General features: G+C 37.1%; 1 protein-coding gene across 3 annotated transcripts in view; it reads left to right on the top strand.

Annotated features, from left to right (window-relative positions):
* The window catches only part of mtus2b (microtubule associated tumor suppressor candidate 2b), a 50830-nt gene that overhangs the window by 9986 nt on the left and 21539 nt on the right, over window positions 1-19305 (top strand). The window contains exons 2-5 of one of the 3 annotated variants that reach the window (XM_055195921.2): window positions 2923-4897; window positions 5019-5226; window positions 7575-7778; window positions 16741-16887. In XM_055195921.2, coding sequence (XP_055051896.2) covers window positions 3098-4897; window positions 5019-5226; window positions 7575-7778; window positions 16741-16887 — 2359 coding nt within the window. In that variant the 5' untranslated portion in view covers window positions 2923-3097. Of the gene's footprint in view, window positions 1-2922; window positions 4898-5018; window positions 5227-7574; window positions 7779-11968; window positions 12680-16740; window positions 16888-19305 lie in introns of those variants that run through there. The other 2 variants (XM_073862618.1, XM_073862617.1) reach the window with 2 other exon arrangements.

Below are 19305 nucleotides of genomic sequence, written 5' to 3' on the forward strand. Positions count from 1 at the left end.
GTGGAAATGTTTGTGGTAATTTGACTCTTTCAACTTCAAACACGTGTAGTTCTGTCATATTTTGTTAACAAATCATGCATTGTTCTATGTTTTAATAGAGAATGTCAAAATATGAACAACTATTTTTTTTAAATTTGCTAATTCCGACTCAACTTGCCAGCACAGGTCACAAATGATGCAGCAGCAAACAAAAATGGAGAAAGAAAAATCTTCTGAAAGGAAAATTCATATACAAAACAATGGCTGGTGATTCTGTTAAAATGTAAACAGGCTGTTGTTAACATACATTTGCATAAAGCATCTATATATGTATATATGATTAGAATATTAAAAACCTGAAAAGTGTTAAATTAGGGTAAATTTAGAATGGATAAAAATGTGCGATTAATTTGCGATTAATCGCAGTTAACTCATGAAATCATGCGATTAATCTAGATTAATTTTTTTAATCTATTGACAGCCCTAATATATATATATATATATATATATATATATATATATATATATATATATATACACTCTGCTATTTTGCAAGTTCTCCCACTTTGAAATCATGGAGGGGTCTGAAATTGTCATCGTGCATGTCCACTGTGGGAGACATAATCTAAAAAAATCCAGAAATCACAATGTATGATTTTTTTAAAACTATTTATTTGTATCATACAGCTGCAAATAAACCGGTTAGTCTGCCTTTAAAATGTCCACCTCCACTCCATTTATTATCCTAAATTAGATGTACCTGTTTGAGGTCATTAGCTGCATAAAGACACCTGTCCACCCCATAAAATCAGTAAGAATCAAACTACTAACATGGCCAAGACCAAAGAGCTGTCCAAAGACACTAGAGACAAAATTGTACACCTCCACAAGGCTTGAAAGGGCTACAGAGAAAGCAGCTTGGTGATAAAAGGTCCACTGTTGGAGCAATCATTTGAAAATGGAAGAAGCTAAACATGATTGTCAATCTTCCTCGGACTGGGGCTCCATGCAAGATCTCATCTTTTGGGTTCTCAATGATCTTAAGAAAGGTGAGAAATCAGCCCAGAACTACACAGGAGGAGCTGGTCAATGACCTGAAAAGAGGTGGGACCACCGTTTCCAAGGTTACTGTTGGTATTATACCAAGAAGTCATGGTTTGAAATCATGCATGGCACAGAAGGTTCCCCTGCTTAAACCAGCACATGTCCAGGCCTGTCTTAAGTTTGCCAATGACCATTTGGATGATCCAGAGGAGTCATGGGAGAAAGTCATGTGGTCAGATGACACCAAAATATAACTTTTTTGTCATAATTCCACTAAAAGTGTTTGGAGGAAGAATGATGAGTACCATCCCAAGAACACCATCACGACTGTGAAGCATGGGGGTGGTACTGTAGCATCATGCTTTAGAGGTGTTTTTCTGCACATGGGACAGGGTGACTGCACTGTATTAAAGAGAGGATGACCGGGGCCATGTATTGCGAGATTGTGGGGAACAACCTCCTTAACTCAGTTAGATTATTGAAGATGGGTCGAGGCTGGGTTTTTCAACATGACAATGACCCGAAGCACACAGTCAGGATAAACAAGGAGTGGCTCTGTAAGAAGCATATTAAGGTTCTGACGTGGCCTAGCCAGTCTCCAGACCTAAACCCAATAGAAAATCTTTGGAGGGAGCTCAAACTCCGTGTTTCTCAACGACAGGCCAGAAACCTGACTGATCTAGAGAAGATCTGTGTGGAGGAGTGTGTCAGGATTTAGCAGAAGAAAGGAACCCAAATGCAGACACAGATACAAAAACGATAATGATTTATTAAATACAAAAACAGAAAACAAAACCCACGAGGGGGTAAACAGAACAGGGAAAACACTACTCGCACGAGACTACACTAAACATTATCATAAACTAGTGTTCTTCACTCCCAATCCTGGAGAGCCGGTGCCCTGCAGAGTTTTGCTCCAACCTTAATCAAACACACCTACCTGTGATTTTCTATTGATCATGAAGACATTGATTAGCTTGCAGGTGTGTTTGATTAAGGTTGGAGCTAAACTCTGCAAGGCACCGGCTCTCCAGGGTTGGGAGTGAAGAACACTGTCATAAACAAAACACTAAACAGGAACATGAGAATACTAAGCAAAACCTCACTGGAAGACTACAGATCACACGGTAACAATGACGAACCCGTAATGGGCAACAAGGACTCTTGAATAGGGACAAAATAAATTACATACACCTGGAAAAATCATGAATAAGGGATCGGGGAAAAAGTGACGAGACCCGGGAAATGCGTGGTCAGAATAAACCAATACTAAATCCATCATAGAACATTGTACTGTCAGAACCCTGCCATGCTGACTAGATCTAAATACAAACAAGGATCTGGCAGGATCCTGACAGAGTGGGCCAAAATCCCTCCTGCAGTGTGTGCAAACCTGGTGAAAAACTACAGGAAACGTTTGACCTCTGTAATTGCCAACAAAGGCTACTGTACCAAATATTAACATTGACTTCCTCAGGTGTTCAAATACTTATTTGCAGCTGTATCATACAAATAAAATTCATACATTGTGATTTCTGGATTGTATTTTCGGATTGTGTCTCTCACAGTGGACATGCACCTACAATGACCTTTTTGTCTTACCTTAATAGTTTTTTTCTTTGAACCTGATGTTGATGCATACAGTCCATATCCATATTATCCTTGTCTTGTTGAATAAAAAAACTGATCAACTATTAACTTTTAAGGCCTTTTGCTACAACTTCTTGTATTTGGCAAATTTTGTCAATGTTTACCTGGTTAATTTCGAACCTTGGTCAGAGCATACATTCTGAAATCTGTCTAATCCTTTAAACATGAAATATTGAATATTTCTAGACTATCTGGTTATACCAAGACATTTCTAAGTCTTTTGTTGATGTTACTTTTTTACTTTGACAGGTTAAAGACAACCACTGATGTCAACTGAAGATCAATACTGTGTCTCTACCACCATTGTGAAAGATGCCATTACTTACTTTAGCTTTAAGCTTAAAAGCTGAAATGGCTCCAGACCTCAAAGGAGGATCAACAAGACTAAACACAAGAGCTTAGGAACACAAAACCCTCTGGAAAGATGAGTGTGAATGATGAAAATGTCAGACCTTTTGGGACCAGCAATGAAGAATGCTGTAGGGAAGTCAGGAACAACAACAGACATGCTGAGAAATCCTTGGATGGAGATGCCAATGCTAATGAAATCCAAATAAGAGATGAAGGGACTTTGGAGGTCAATGGCACAATCTCCTCTTTGGCGTTTCACACTGAGGAAGAGGTGAAGATGATTATCCAGAGCACTGATTCCCCATGTGAAGACCCAGAGCTTGCTGAGTTTGAGATGCTGGAAAGTCAGGAACTAGAGGATGAGAACACTATTCCTAAAAAACCTGCTATAGATAAATGTATTTCCTCCTTGCTAACTTCAGTAGAGCAAGATTCCACTTGCTTTCAGTCTACAAGCAAAGAAAAGGTGACCAGGATGGCTAAGACAGAGGTTAGCTCTGAGAATGATGTTTTTGAGTCTTGCTTCTCCACAATGTCTAGTCTTGGAGAAAGTTTTGCTAGTGCCCTTGACCATGTCAGTCGATCTCACAGCTCTAATTCATGCCATGCATCTTTAGGTCCCTACCGAACTCTCTCTGAGGACCTTACTCTTACCTCACAGTCTTGTTGTCTAACCATATCAGATAAAAGTCGAATCTCTCAACACACAGAGGACAAGCATCATCAAAGAGAAATAAACACAACACACATTGGAAGTGTTGATCTCAATCTTAACTCTACCACTTTGCCAGAGGAACATCTTTTAGAAGCACAAGTAAACCAACCAGCTACACACTTTGAAACATATGAGAGCTCCGGTCAGCTGGCAAATAGCATGAGTGATTGTAGCATTGTAAGGGCCAACAAGGACCACAATGAATCAGGAAGTGCAAGTCAGGACAAGGCAGAAGAACCTGGAATTCTTGTTATGGCACAAGACACAGATCCACAGAAAACAATATATACTACTAAATCTGGTCAACCTGTCATCCAAGATAACAGACAGCCTGCAAGAAAGTTTTCCCAGCATTCCATTAGTGATTTGAAGAATAAACTCAAATCTTACGAGGAGGGATCTCCTGAGTTGAATCTTAATCAATCAAAACCAAACTTAACAGGTACATCTGTCCACTCTAGTTGTTCTGAACCACAACCGTACAAGAAGCAAGCATCTTTTGAAAAAGCACGAAGTTCTAGTACATCCAGTTTGGAAAGGAGAAAACCTTGGGGTAGCCCGTCTCGCCATGATGCACCTCAATCCCCTAAAACCTCCGGTTCACCTAGAAAACAACCACCTTCATCACCAGCCAGAATTATCAGCACAAAAGAGGCAAGTCAGGAACGTAGTGAAACTCCACAGAAGGGCACCAGTGGTCTGAGGCAAGCAAGCAAAAGCTTTCTCAGCAGCAGTAGTAGTATTCCAAAACCTTTCCTTTCTCAACATCCTCAACATGAGTCTGAACCTAAGAAGTCCTCTCCAGCCCAGAAACCCAAAAACGTCAGACCAAAAATCATCACCTCTGTCCGCAAGAGCTCTCAGGCAAAACCAGCTTCCGAGGGCCCCTACGAAGTATCGACACTACCGCCCAGACTTACACCATATGTCACCTCTCCAGCCCCCAAAGACCTCAAGACTGAGGGGTCCAGAGGTTCACCTGTGTTGAGTTCATCTAATATTCTTTATGATAAGTATCAGCAGGACATACAGAGGTCAGGGTATTACTCCCCTCCAGGAGTATCTGGGATCAGGCCACGTAATCACAACGTTCCACACAAAATGGTGGGCAAATCAGAGAGTTTCCATAGAGAGCTGCAAGATGAATACTTACACGAGGTGGGACACTAGTGTCTCAAATTCTTGACTACATAGTTTTCTTTAAGCATTATTGATTCTTTCTATTTTTTATTGAAAACGTGGTAACAAAGACCTCAAGAGATGCTTATCACTGTTTCAGGGTAATATAGGGGTGCCGCTGATTTCCAATGATGTTGCTGGTGTTTTCCGCTTTCCCAGAGCATTAAGGCCTCAGCTTGGCCTTGGTGCTGTCACGAGACAGCCTGCTGCTAAGAACAGGGTGGTTTCACAAGGCCAAAGGTCAGCATCACCCCTGAGTTATGCGGCTACAGCTGGTCCGGCTCCAAACACTCAACAGGAACCCACAGGTCAGCACCAAACTTTGAAAGGATTGCTCCACTTTCATTAGAAAATTTCCTGAAATTGTACTCACCCACATGTCATAAAAACTATGTTCAAGTCTTTATATAGTTGAAAAGAAATTATGTTTTTTGAGGAAAACATTCCAGGATATTTTTCCATTTAGTGGACTTCAATTGAACCCTAGGGTTTGAAAGTCCAAATTGCAGTTTCAGTGCAGCTTCAAAAGCCTCGAAATGATCCCAAACCATGGCATAAGGGTTTTATCTAGTGAAGTGATCTTTATTTTTGTAAAACCACAACTTCTCGTCTTGCATTAACTCTAGGATGCGTGTCCGCATTCGAAAGGTCACACATGACGTATTGTAAACTACCGCTCCAGTGTTTACAAGTGTGGAGAAGGAGGACCGTTCAGAAGTTGTTGTATGTGAAATGACACTAATTAATGTCTTTGGGCTCTATCTTACACCCGGCGCAATGCAGCGCAATGCGCGACGCAAGTGTCTTTCGCTAGTTTCCACCCTAATTTCACGTTTAGCGCCGCGTTGTTTAAATAGCAAATGCATTTGCGCCCCCTTGTGTGCCCATGGGCGTTCTGGTCTGAAAATGAGATGTGTTTAGGCGCATTGTTGGCGCGTATTTTGAGGCAACTAAAATAGACTACGCCATTGACCAACAAAAACCTGGTCTAAAGTCTAAAGTCAATGGCGCAATGTGTTTTATGTTATTTAAAGAGCGCATTAGTAATATGCGCCTATAAACGGGAGGACAACGCGGGTTTGCTTATCACAAAGGACATGAATGCGCAGCAGCACAAAAATGCTTTAAAATATGAAAGATTAAAGGATTGAATGTAAAAGATTATTATTGAGTCTCTTGGACATATTTATAAATGAGGACTGATTATGAGACGTTAGAAGGCGCAAAGAGCTGCTTTACCTGCAGCCTGATAAGTAAATAAATGCTTTGCTTTGAACAAATGCGTCTGTTTTTAAATGTTTTTTTTAATGCTACCTCACGGATTTATTTTATATGATGTACCTGTGGATATGGTGAGATGAGAAACATTTGTAAGTAATGCTTAAAAAAACTCTTTGCTAAAAAAAACGCTGTCCAAAGTGCTGAAACGTGAGGAGAGCCGTTTGTAATTTCTTTATCTCCTGTTTGTTACAAATAAAGTATTTTTAGAGTACAAACCTTATCTTACATACTTGTAAATTATTTTTTGATGAAATTGGATAGCCATACATTTTAAGCAATTAAAAGCCTGCTTTTTACTTCCATGACTAAAAGAAAACGGGTTTTAAAGGTTTTAATAAAAAAATAACAATTTCAATACAAGTGAAAAACAACACAATTATTTAACATTAATCTTAAACTGGGGATCTTCTACCTCCGCTTAGTTTTTCAGTTTACAAAATCCGTCATTTAAATAGGGATTAGACATAGCGCCAGCGCAACTTGCTTTTAAAGGGAATGAGAGCTGTGACTGTCATTGGTTTACTGCACGTTACGCCCAAAATACTCCCATTACAATAGGACCTACCCTTTTTGACCATGCGCTCGGCGCAAAAACAATTTTTCCCATCGTTAAATTAGCAAAAGTGGATTCGGACACGCCCATTTAGACGTTGCGCTGTGCGCTTTAGACAATGTGCTTAGATCGTTAAAATAGGGCCCTTTGTGTCAGTTTATTGTTTAAAATGGTCCATACGTGTGCATTTCACATACGTCTTGCATGACTCTCCGACATGATTACGTAATACGTAAGGTTGCAGATGTGCATCCTGGGTTAGTGCAAGACGAGAAGTTGGTTGGTTGGAAGTGGTTAAAAAGTACTCTCTTTTTTGGTGAAAATGAAGATCGTTTCTCTAGATAAGACCCTTATGCCTTGGCTGGGATCTTTTGGAGCCCTTTAAAGCTGTATTAAAACTGCAATATATATATCAACCCTGATATCTTTGGTATTGACTGAGTAAGGCCATGTCAAAGATTAAAATCAATCTGAAATTAATGATTAAAATCAAACTTTAATGCTCCAGATCTCATAATAAGATTATTTTAACCAAAGAGACTTGCATGACAAGGTATCAGTATGTGTGTTTCTTGGGATCAAAGCCATAACCTCTTGCACTGCTAACGCAATCCTCTACCAGTTGAGCTAAAGTTGTCCTTCACTAGTTATGAATTTATTGCGCTGTGTTGATTTCATGATTTCAACATGTTGAATGCAAGATTTAAGATGTTTTCATTAATTATTACAGACTAAACAAAACTGTAAGGCAGTCACATTAGGCTGTTTATGAAGAGATTTATTTGGTCACAGTAATAATAAGACTTGTCTGCTGTTTAACAGTGGATCAGAAGAGAATGGCATCAAGTGTTCCCCCCAAATTTTTGCTCCCAAAACCGGGTCAGTCTGGACTGCGTCCACCGGGGTTCTCACATCTGCCTCCTGCCCAACTGGCTGCCTTTGGCTTCGTCCGCAGTGCCAGTGTGTCTTCTGTGTCCAGCAACCAATCAAACGATAGCACACACAGTGACCCCTGCCGAACCAGCCGTGAGTCTTATAACTCTTTTTAAACATGCTGTCATTCACATGTTACCAGTGCTGGAAAACACAGTTATGTGACAAAGGTCTGCTGCAAATGCATAGTATAGTTTTATGTGCAGCTCTTTTCTAATTGTAGCAACTGGTAGTTAAATCATATTTTTCATTGTAAGTATTGTGTCATAGTGAGTAGTATGTTTTTCCACTTGCGGATGTATTTAGTATGTCGCTTAAAATGTCATAGTGTTTTGAATTACTCATAAAAACCACTTCTTCATGTTCACTATTTGGATTTGGATAGTTTTCTAAATGTTGTTTGGACATTTAAAGAGGACATATCATGCAAATCTGACTTTTTCCATGTTTAAGTGCTAGAATTGGGTCCCCAGTGCTTCAATCAACCCAGAAAATGCGAAAAAGATCAACCCAGCAACCCAGCCCCGGCAAACCACTCTCTGCAAGCATGTGAAAAAATAGGTAATTGAAAATTTGCTCCCCTTGTGATGTCAGAGGGGGACAACACCGCCCCTTAATCTGGAATATCCAACCACAAAACCATTTAGTGCAGAGATCAGCTCATTTGCATTAAAAGGGACACACCCAAAAAACACACATTTGTCCTCTTTAATGTCTAAATGCATGCATCATAAAAAACTATTGAAATAAGGCTTATGTGTGTAGGTAATATAAGTAATATACATAACTACATAACACATGCTAGGATATTTTCAACCCAGCTTTGGGTCGGAAAGGGACAAACCTAGCCGTTAAAATGTTTATATTTGAACCAACAAGGTGTTTAAACAACCCAGCGTAAGTTCATCCCTTTTTGACTTAATGCTGGGTTAAAAAGAACACAGCATTTTTATAGATTCATTTTATTGTTGTTTTATGTCAGATGTGATGCCAGCAGTACTTTTAACCAGTTTATAAAAGTAGGCAATTTGCCCCATAATTGTTAGTGAAGAATTACACGTCTCTTTTCAGCGATATTTTACATAATGTTCCTGAACAGATGTGAAAAATGTTGGTTATAACCAACTACTGCAGGCAAAATTCATGTCAGTCTTTATTTATTACAAGATTGATCATTTATATGTACGCAGTCAAAATATGCGTCAAAAAGGGACAATCCCAACCCGTTTGGTTGTAATTTAACAAAATTCTGGGTTGTTTTAATCCATTGTTGGGTCAAATATAAAAATTTTCTTGGTTAATTTAACCCAACGGCTAAGGGTGTGGAAACTGGGTTGAAAATAACGCAGCAATTTTTAGAGAGCATCTCTAAATTCATATAGGTACTGTAAAGCCAGCCAATCAGAATAATGCTGACTGTTTTTTCCAGCTCCTGCCATTTTTTTGTGAGCAATATCCATCAGATGGTCAGTAAAGGTACTGTGGTGGATGTAGATTTGCCATCTGATGCTAAGATTAGTTGCTAAATTATTAATCTTGTAAAATGAGCTTTATGCTGTTTAAAGACGCTCTAAGCGAATCTGTGCGATGTCACTTTTGTTTATGTTTGAACTGTTTTCAAACAAATGGAGCGTAGCTAACTCCTCCCCTCCCCCTCCCTTCCGTGCTTTCATGAACACGGCCAACCCCCACCCCCAAATCCTTCTTGTCGTTTATTGGCTGGAACACTTTGTTTTGTTTCGTGGAGCTAGGTTTGGCCACTGTGTTGTTATTGCCGTTTGTGGAGTCTGGGCTGTCTACAGAGATCACGTTTTTTTACAGTTTGATCAGCGGTCAGGTAGCAAACAGATAGTGAGGAGATGTTTGCTGTATGTAACAAAAAAAATGTATGGCCTAAAATGCGTGAATTCGCTTAGAGCACCTTTAAGGAGGACCATGATGTTTGTAGCTTGCATCTATAATTCAACCAGAAAGACTTAGCAGATGAGTACACAGGAGTAAATATTATTTATTTGACAGCTAAACAGTGAAAATAGCAAATAGGTACTAGTAAAAGTTCTTTGGTGTAAGCACCGTCCATGTTACTGTAACGTACTGCTCTGAGACTTAAAGGAATAGTCTACTCATTTTCAATATTAAAATATGTTATTACCTTAACTAAGAATTGTTGATACATCCCTCTATCATCTGTGTGCGTGCACGTAAGCGCTGGAGCGCGCTGCGACGCTTCGATAGCATTTAGCTTAGCCCCATTCATTCAATGGTAGCATTAAGAGATAAAGTTAGAAGTGACCAAACACATCAACGTGTTTCCTATTTAAGACGAGTAGTTATACGAGCAAGTTTGGTGGTACAAAATAAAACGTAGCGCTTTTCTAAGCGGATTTAAAAGAGGAACTATATTTTATGGCGTAATAGCACTTTTGGGAGTACTTCGACTCGGCGCAGTAACACCCTCCCTCTCCCATTATGAGAGTGAGAAGGGGAGCGGACTTTTCAGGCGAGTCGAAGTACTCCCAAAAGTGCTATTACGCCATAAAATATAGTTATGACTATTCCTTTAAGTTTTAAGATCCACCCCACATGGAAAAAACCTATAAACATATATGTTTTAATATAGGTTTTGATATAGGTTTTTATATGACATATATAAAATCGGCCGTTTTCCTATATTATATGTACATATATGCACCTATATGTTCACCTATATATTAGTCAAATTATTAAAATCCATAGCTGCTAGGCAACATAAATAAAATTCCAACCACTGACTGTCTGCACCTGCAGGAGCCAGGATTCAAACCCACGACCTTCCGATTGTGAGATGACCCGCTCTCCCATCTGCACCAAAAAACGACAAACTATTTTGTTATACATGTCTTTCTTTTCTACTATCTTCATACAAGAAAGAATTGACCTTGTAAATGTTTCAGGAAAACGTGTAGACATGTTAGCTTTTCATCTCCTCTAATTGCCATAGTTAAATTGCATAACATGCCAATTACATGTGATACCAATTTCACATGTTCGCACATATATTCTTAGTTATTGCCTTCTTGACAATAGAAAATATGAGTTAAGGCATCATGTTTAATAGTTGCCAAAGTGAGATATGAGCCACAAAATGACCAGATCCTACCATGAGCTATATAGGAGAGATATTTTGTATCTATAGGGCTTATGTGTGAATATAAAGAAGCATTACAGAAGACCTATATGGCCTGTATATGCACATATATGCACCACAATTTTTCCTATATGTGGCATGTATATGCAGCATATATATTATCATATATGGGCATATATGCTGTATATATGTGCATATAAGCTGCATATAGGTTTCATTTGAGCATATTATCATATGTGCACATATGCTGTATATTTGCAGCATATATGTGCATATAAGCTGCACATAGGTTTCATATATGCACATATATCCTAATATAGGTTCTTTCCATGTGGGATATGCAGTTTATTAGTGGGACAATCCAAAAACATACATTCAACAAGACAGGCGTAAGGTCATACACAGTAAATGTATTCAAAACACAGGCAGAAAAGGGAAACACAAGTTCAGGGTAATCCAAAAACTAGGCAGACATGAAAACCAGGGAGAATTTAAATAACCGCTCAAATGTAGCTAACACTACTTCACAAGGAATGAATGAACAAACAGGGTTTAAATAGAAAAGGTAATGAGCAAACAGAAAATGTGTTGTTATGATAAGTCTAGAGCAGGGAATTATGGGTAATGAAGTCCAGAGGGCTATGGTAGAAAGGTCTCAAAAGACCAGCAGAGGGAGCCATGGAGACTAGCGTGAGCGTTATGTATCCAGAAGGTAGCAGGTTCTGTATTTTAATGAATGAATGAATGAATGAAGGTTGTTTTTGTGTTCTGAATACAAAAGCTACGTGTGCTTAACTACATCACAGACTAACTACCCTTTCCCAGTCAGAAAGATAAAAACAAAGCAAACTACCAGGCACATCGAAACACAGATTAGGTGCATAACAATCAAACAATTTAAACAGTTTCATAACAGTACATTTTTATCTTTTGTCATTTTTATTTGCCTCTGCATGTTGCAATGTGAAAGTAGTAGAAATCATTGTAACATTGGAAAAAAATGTAACACAGAAGCTTTAATAATTGCATTCCAGACCTAGTCATTTTATACAGTCAGTGGTTTATATCCAGTGTAAACAAAAGCATGTAATAGGTGACTGACAAATTGAGTTTTTTTCTGCATTTATTGACTGTAGTCACTGTAGTCTTTCTCTTAACGCTGTTATACTGTATACAGTATGTCCTCACAGAGACTGTGTCATACTCACCCTCTCAGATTTGATAGCTTCCTTGAGTGTGTGTGTTTTGATCTTCATTTCTTAGACCATTATGACAGATTCGGCAGATGCCCTGACATGTTGAATTCCATAGTGGGCACACATTTGTCTCTCGGCTTGGACAGCTGAGGGGTCAACAGCGGCGCCTTCCCTTCCCAATTTTACATCCCCTCCTAAAAACCTAAAGACTCTGCTTGTTATTTAAATCTGGAGACTTGTATGTGCATGTGGCGTTTTTGAACGATGTCGTAATGGACATATAGAAAATGAAGGACAGCTGTCGACCTCACCCGAGTTGAAGTCCACATTCAGGCCAGTGTCACCACTTTCTTTATATTTACTACTGTAAGTGGTGAAAGTTACCCGTTGCGCTGATATTATCTTGCCAGGGTTTCATGTCTCTTTATGTGCAGTAAAGTAGCTCTAATTTATAAGATTTGGTTAGATTACTCGGTGAAGCTCAATATCAGATCAGAATATTATTTATGAAAGCGGATGATGTTTTTTGCAAGCACATGTTTGGATTCTGGATGCATCTTCTGTGCTTGAGGACAAGTTGTTGGCATAAATGTTTACATTACTGGGATATTTTGTTCCTCTTTTTACTTTTGTTTTAAAAAGGGACACTGAGAAACAAGATCTGCATCTATGTAAGTGTTTTCCGGCATGCATTTAAAATATCACTTGAATTTCTCGGGGTTATGATATAAACAATTAGATTGAAAAAGTTTAATGTATTTTAAACATTATTGGGTTGGATTTAAACATGTTGAATTAGAGGTCTGTAAATAATTAATTTGTAATGATATATAATTAAATATATAATTATAATTAAATAATTTAATAAATAATGCGAAACTGACCAAATGTGATTTACGGAACTAAATTAACCAACCAACTGTAGGTGTGTTTTTGACTATATGGAAGCTTTTCCATTTATGCATTTGGCAGACACTTATCTAAAATGACTTCAAGCAACTTTTATCCCATTACGACAAAAAAATCTCTGATCAAATATATGTTTTAAATATATGGTAAATACATTTTGATAAAAAAAGCCTAATTAAATATATTTTTGAATTTTAAATATATTTTATATATATGTTAACATATATTTTTAATTTTACAATCCATATGGCAACACTGAAAAAAACAACTTGTAAAATGTACTTAAAAAAAGTTTGTGCAAATTGTTACGAGGATTTTTTTAGGTAAAACTTACCTACTAAAATCAAATAAAATTTACTTAAAATTGCATGATAAAACATATGTTAAATAATTAATTAAATGTTACTTACAGTAATAGTTTTATTTAGAAGTTAGATTTATTTTAATCGTTTAGGTAAAGTCTATTAGGTTTTTTTTGAAAATTGAAGCATTGCTGTCCTAATAATATTAAATAAATCGTATTTTCTGTTTGTTATTTTCTTTAACAACCTAGTTATTTTTATTGTTATAAATGGCATTATAACACAAAATTCATGACTGACAACAAGCCAGTCATTGAATAAACTTGATTCGGAACAGAAACGCATACAAACTGTGTTTCTGACATGCATTATCAGCACTGTGGAGAGAATTACAATACAATGTTCTGAACAGGGTTCATGTAAAGAAACACTGATCACCTGAACGGTGACTTCACAAAATTATTATTTACAACAAAACAACATCAATAATATAAGAGCTTAAACCTTTATGACATTTTGCTAACAAATATTTAAGTAGTTAAAGTTCTTATCAGTTCTTATTCTGTGATAAAGGTTAAAAAAATAAAAATATTCAGGCGCAAAGAATTGTGGGTATTCCTTACAACATGTGCAAATAAATGTAAGTAAATTTTACTTAGATTTTTTAGTTTAATGGATTTAATATTTTTTAAGTAAAATGAACTCAGATTTTTTACTTGGAATGTGCTTAAGTTTTTGATTAAAATTTACTTATTTTTTTCAGGACTATGTGCAGTGACTATAAAACATTCCCACACAGTTCATTTTTTACATGAATTAATTGTGTATTTATCATCATTTTACTTAGGAAAATCTAGTTCTCAATAAATGTTAATATTATTATGTAGAAATTATGAGAGTTAATCTAATAAATATTACTACACCAAAAAGTTCGTTTTTTCAGTGAAGAAATGTATTCTTGTCCAAAATTTATTTTAAATATATATGAAGAGTTGCGTTGCAAAACGAGATAAATCCATTTTTTAACATTTTTGCCATGTTTTGTTATTATGTTATTATTTTGTTTTATGGTGCTACTTAGCTGTATTTTTTAAAGTAAAATAAAATATAAAACTTTTGTTTAAATGTAGCTTAAATAAATTGATTGCAACCACTTACCTTAAAAAAATTGATTAAATTCAATAAATCATTTTTTCAGTGTATATATATATATATATATATATATATATATATATATATATATATATATATATATAGGAGTGCACATCTAGTAAATTGTCTTACGTGAAAAATAAAATCATCTTATAATAAAAATCGAATAAAAATAATTCTCACAATTGCTGTGGTCTTCCTGTTTATGTCAGATGTCATTCACATCAGACATCGAAACCCCTTTAATGCTTTTATGATGCATTATAAATAATTCACATGTCTGGCGCTGTTGTGTATCAGTTCTCCGTTCTGACCGGACAATAACATTTGCCAGCCAGTCATGCTAACATGAAAGAGTAGGAAGAGCAAATTATCACCAACTGTTTTGTGTTCAAAGGTTGTGTTTCTTTTAGCTTAGAAATTATTAGCCTGTTCACATGGAGACGTGTTAAGATGTATAAGTGAAAGTGTTGTACATTATCACTGTTTCGTCCAGATGGATCCAGCATTTCGAAAGCCTGAAATCACTATTTTGAAACCCGGTCCTGGAGTAAATAAATCTGAGCACGACACTCTTGCGATTTCGTGCGTACAGCCAATTCGTATTTATTTGTGATATAATGACGTCATAACCCACGTCTCGCTCCTGGTCAGACCTCGCTACATCACGTAACAGCATAATCAACAACAATGGTGGACTACATGCTTGTGTTTGTGCTGCAGAAGGTAGTGAAGGATTAGCTTTACTAAAGGAAAATCTTCTGTTCATTTCTACTATGGTGAGCAACAGATTATGGACAACAACAAGATTTATTCTCCAACACTGCATCCCAAACCGCCTACTTCCATACTATATAGTAGGCAAAGAGTACGAGAAGTAGTGCTTTTCGCCTACTATATAGTATGGAAGTATGCGGTTTGGGACGCAGCGCAAGTCTTTTTCTCCATTTTTAGTGCATCTCAGACTGTGGCAGAATTACGGCGCCACATACTGGTATGGCATGTATACTACATCGATTTGTGCCTGTTTTAATAATTTTGTGATATTTCTTGAGATGACGCTGTGTTTACAGACTTTTATTTAGAACGAGGAAAAAAGATTGGAAAGGGAAAGCTCTGGCTTTGTGTGGATGTGTCACTGTGCCATTTGCATGTTGTAATTTGCCAAAGTAAAGTTTATTATAGTCTAATAACACACATATTTTATTATTTAAAATTAGGTTTTGGTCAATCTCGGGTAACTCTTTTATTTTTGTAACATGGTTTCATAATAGAAGATGGATGTATTTCAGTAACAGGACCAGTGGTGGCCGGTGACTTCTTTTTTAAGGGCGCGCGATGCGAAGCTCGTAAAAGACATATATTGAGCCCATCATGTGTGTCGCTCGTCCTGTCAAAATATGTGTTTGCCATGTTATGTGCATCATGCGTCATGTCAAAATACATGCCTGCTGCAGACACTTCGATGGGGTTTATGATAAAAGAGACGCTCATGTTTGCCAGATACTTGCTTAATCTCATGTGTAATCAGAGTTTAGTATTAAGTTTAGTGTTAGTGTAAGTGTCTTGCGAGTATAATTTGTAAAACTAGTCCATTTTATAGGTGAAGGTAGATGACGTCACGTTTGCAATGGATACCAGATGGCATAAAAGGGAAGCACCAACAGCGCATGTCAGCTTTGGGAACAAAAATAAACACACAAGGAGTTATGGCAATGAGACATAACATCTCGTTTTCTATTTCAGGGAACAGAGGTTACAGTCGTAACCGAGATGTTCCCTTTCGAGGGAACTTTACGCTGCATCATGAAATGACATTTTGGGGAAAGAAATCTCCAAATCTCTGCACGCCTCATAAGCTAGCAAAATAGCTTCCACAATTCTTTTCCCAAAGGGTCGGCTTGTAGGCAAGTTGACCCTTGTTTAAGGCTCCAAAACAAACCCAAGGTTGATCAGATCTTCTCCACAGAGAAGACCTTCTCAGTTTATGAGTGCCATGAACGAATATGGGATAAACTGCCGTAAACGCGTTCTGTGTTATCTGTCCCTAAGAGAATATATTTAGGACAGCTCGAAAGACAGTGCCGCAGAGTGCAGCTGAATGACAGAAGCTCACATGCGCTGTTTGTGCTTCCCTTTTATGCTTGTGATGTCACTTGTGATGTCATTTCACATTGCCTATAAGATGGGCTAGTTTTACAAATTATTTAGATGCACAAAAGCTGAAGGAGTTTCCCCCCCTAAAGCGTCATTTCATGAGTTCCCATGAATGGGAACATCAATGGAAGAGTTAATTTCTATAATTATTTTTATGGAATGATTTTTTTCTTCAAAGATTTATCCAGAGCTTTTTGTTTTCTCCTCCACAGGTCCAAACAGTGCCAGTGAGGAGACTCTCCTCTGTCGTGCTCCTCTTCCCTCTGCTGAGAGCAGCAGTAGCAGGAGTCCTCACCGCGCCAGCCCCCCACCCCTCACCCGTCGCTCTCTCCTCCCGCCTCCTCGCGGCTCGCCTGTTGGTGAGGGATGCTACCAACACCTCATTTGTTTCCTGATGTCGTGTTGTAATGCTTTAATGTGATTAACACGTTTAATTGTCTTATTATCACACATTTTGTTGCCTGATGTTTTTGTCTGACAGTGAAGGAATGAGTTAACATAAAGCCAAATTGATGAATATAATAGATATTAGAATTTGCATACAAAAAATCTGTTTTTAAGACAATGATTTTTAAGACAAAGGTTTTTTGTACGTGATAATGAATTTGGTATTTTTTTTTGATAAGAGTAGAATGAGCAAACCTTAAAAATATAATCATAATCCAATCTTTAGAGCACATTGTTTTAAATGTGCAACAATTGCTGTTTGTTAACAAAAAGCCTGAAAATATGCTTATGTTCTACAAATGTTGCTAGTCTCTATTCATATGAATTATTAATGTTTTGAGAAAAAATTATGCACATTTTATAACTTTGGCAAAACATGCATTTTGCAAAAGTGGCTAAAAGCTTTGCATGACAGCTGAACAGTTAGGGGCATTAAGCAAATATTAAAAAAATTACAAAAATAGATTATTGTCAAATATACCAATTTTGAACCGAAATACTGTGTTTCCAATACTTGAGATGGTTGATCCATCTTGTGGCTGATTTATACATTGCATCATTGATGATTATTACTTAAAGGGGTCATAGCATGAAAATCAGACTTTTTCCATGTTTAAGTGCTATAATTGGATCCCCAGTGCTTCTATCAACCTAGAAAATGTGAAAAAACCCAGTAACTTAGTTTTGGTAAACCATTCTCTGAAAGCATGTGAAAAATTAGGTCGTTCAGATTTTGCCTGTTTTGTGAGGTAGGTAGCAAGGTGAATTACAATAATATCGCCCCCTTAATCTGCACTATCCAACCACGGCACTGCCATTTAGTGCAGAGAGAAAGAAAGAGAGAAAAAATACTTAAAAGCATAATTGATTCTCAATTAAAACAAATCACCATCATCGCGATCAATGTTTGCATTTCATCCGCTCATTTGCATTTTAAATGACACAACCAAAAACGGCACACTTTGGCTAAGGCCTACAAAGTGGCAATTTTAACAGGATATAATAAATTATCTGTGGAGTATTTTAAGCTTAAACTTCACATACGCACTCTGTGGACACTAGGGGTGTGCATTGGCACTGCCCTCACAATTCAATTCAATTACGATTCACCAGGTAACGATTCAATTCAATTCGATTCTACGATGCATTGCGATGCATCAGAATTCTACTGTACACAACAAGGCAAATTTTTAATAAGTCAAGTAGTAAACTCAAGTGCAACTATTCTCAACAAAAACGAAAGCTGAGCAGCTTTAAGACAATGACAATTATATACCTGACCAGGGCTCGGAAAATTTTTAAATCCCTGGTAGCCCTTCGGACAGACAATCTTTAATTTTTGGTAGCCCAAAATGAATATAAGTAGCCCGAATAAAAAAATACACTGTTTAATGTAGAATATTGATAAATCTTGGATTTACATGTAAGCCAAATATTCCTGCCCATCCCAGCTAACAATTTGGTTCCCAAAACGTTCCCCTATTTTCCAAGGGTTTTTGGTTAGCCAGGAATGTTTTCTTTAAGAAAATAAACATTCCCCTAATGTTATTTTTTGGTTATTTTAACGTTCCCATAACCTTAGATTAATTTAATTGTTATATTACTGAAATATTATATGAATGTATTATAACACAGGTTATTTTTTATAAAAAAAATACCTCAACACATCACACATTGTATTTAGATAACATATTTTATCAAATATATAAACAACCACTGACTTTAAGCACAATATAGAAGACTTAAAGCAGATATTTATTAAAAAGGAATAAACATAATTCCCTTTATGTTCCCCTAATGTTAGACTCTGAGGTAAAACGAAATGACAAACACACATTCTATTCGCTTTAGGTAAACATATCTTACCATGGCTGTTTAGTCACCTATCAGCTTGTAACATCATACTCTCAATAGCCTAGATGTGTCAAATCTATCGGAAATCACTCAAACATATTTTCCTTCTCACAAGTTACTAACTGAAGAAAGAAAAAATAAACGCTATAACAATGTTAGTCTATGAGGTAAAAATGAAATGACGTTATTTTATTAAATGACTTGAGTTCGCGCAAGCACGTGCTCGTGAAGAGAAGCGCGTCCAGAGGGTCGCGCGCATATCAGACGTGCACATTAGAGGATGAGTTACTTTCAATTCATTTCCTGACAGTTTCACTTGGTACGTGAGGATAATGACTGACAAGAGGACACGGAAATACATATAATTACCTAACTAAATCTGAGACAAAGCAAAAAATTTAAAATATTATTTCTTCCCCAAGATAGCCCGACGGGCAGGGTGGACATACATTTTGGTAGCCCGACAGCCAGGAATT

The sequence above is a fragment of the Misgurnus anguillicaudatus genome, chromosome 24 (genome assembly GCF_027580225.2).
Source record: "Misgurnus anguillicaudatus chromosome 24, ASM2758022v2, whole genome shotgun sequence".
Classification (NCBI taxonomy): Eukaryota; Metazoa; Chordata; class Actinopteri; order Cypriniformes; family Cobitidae; genus Misgurnus; species Misgurnus anguillicaudatus.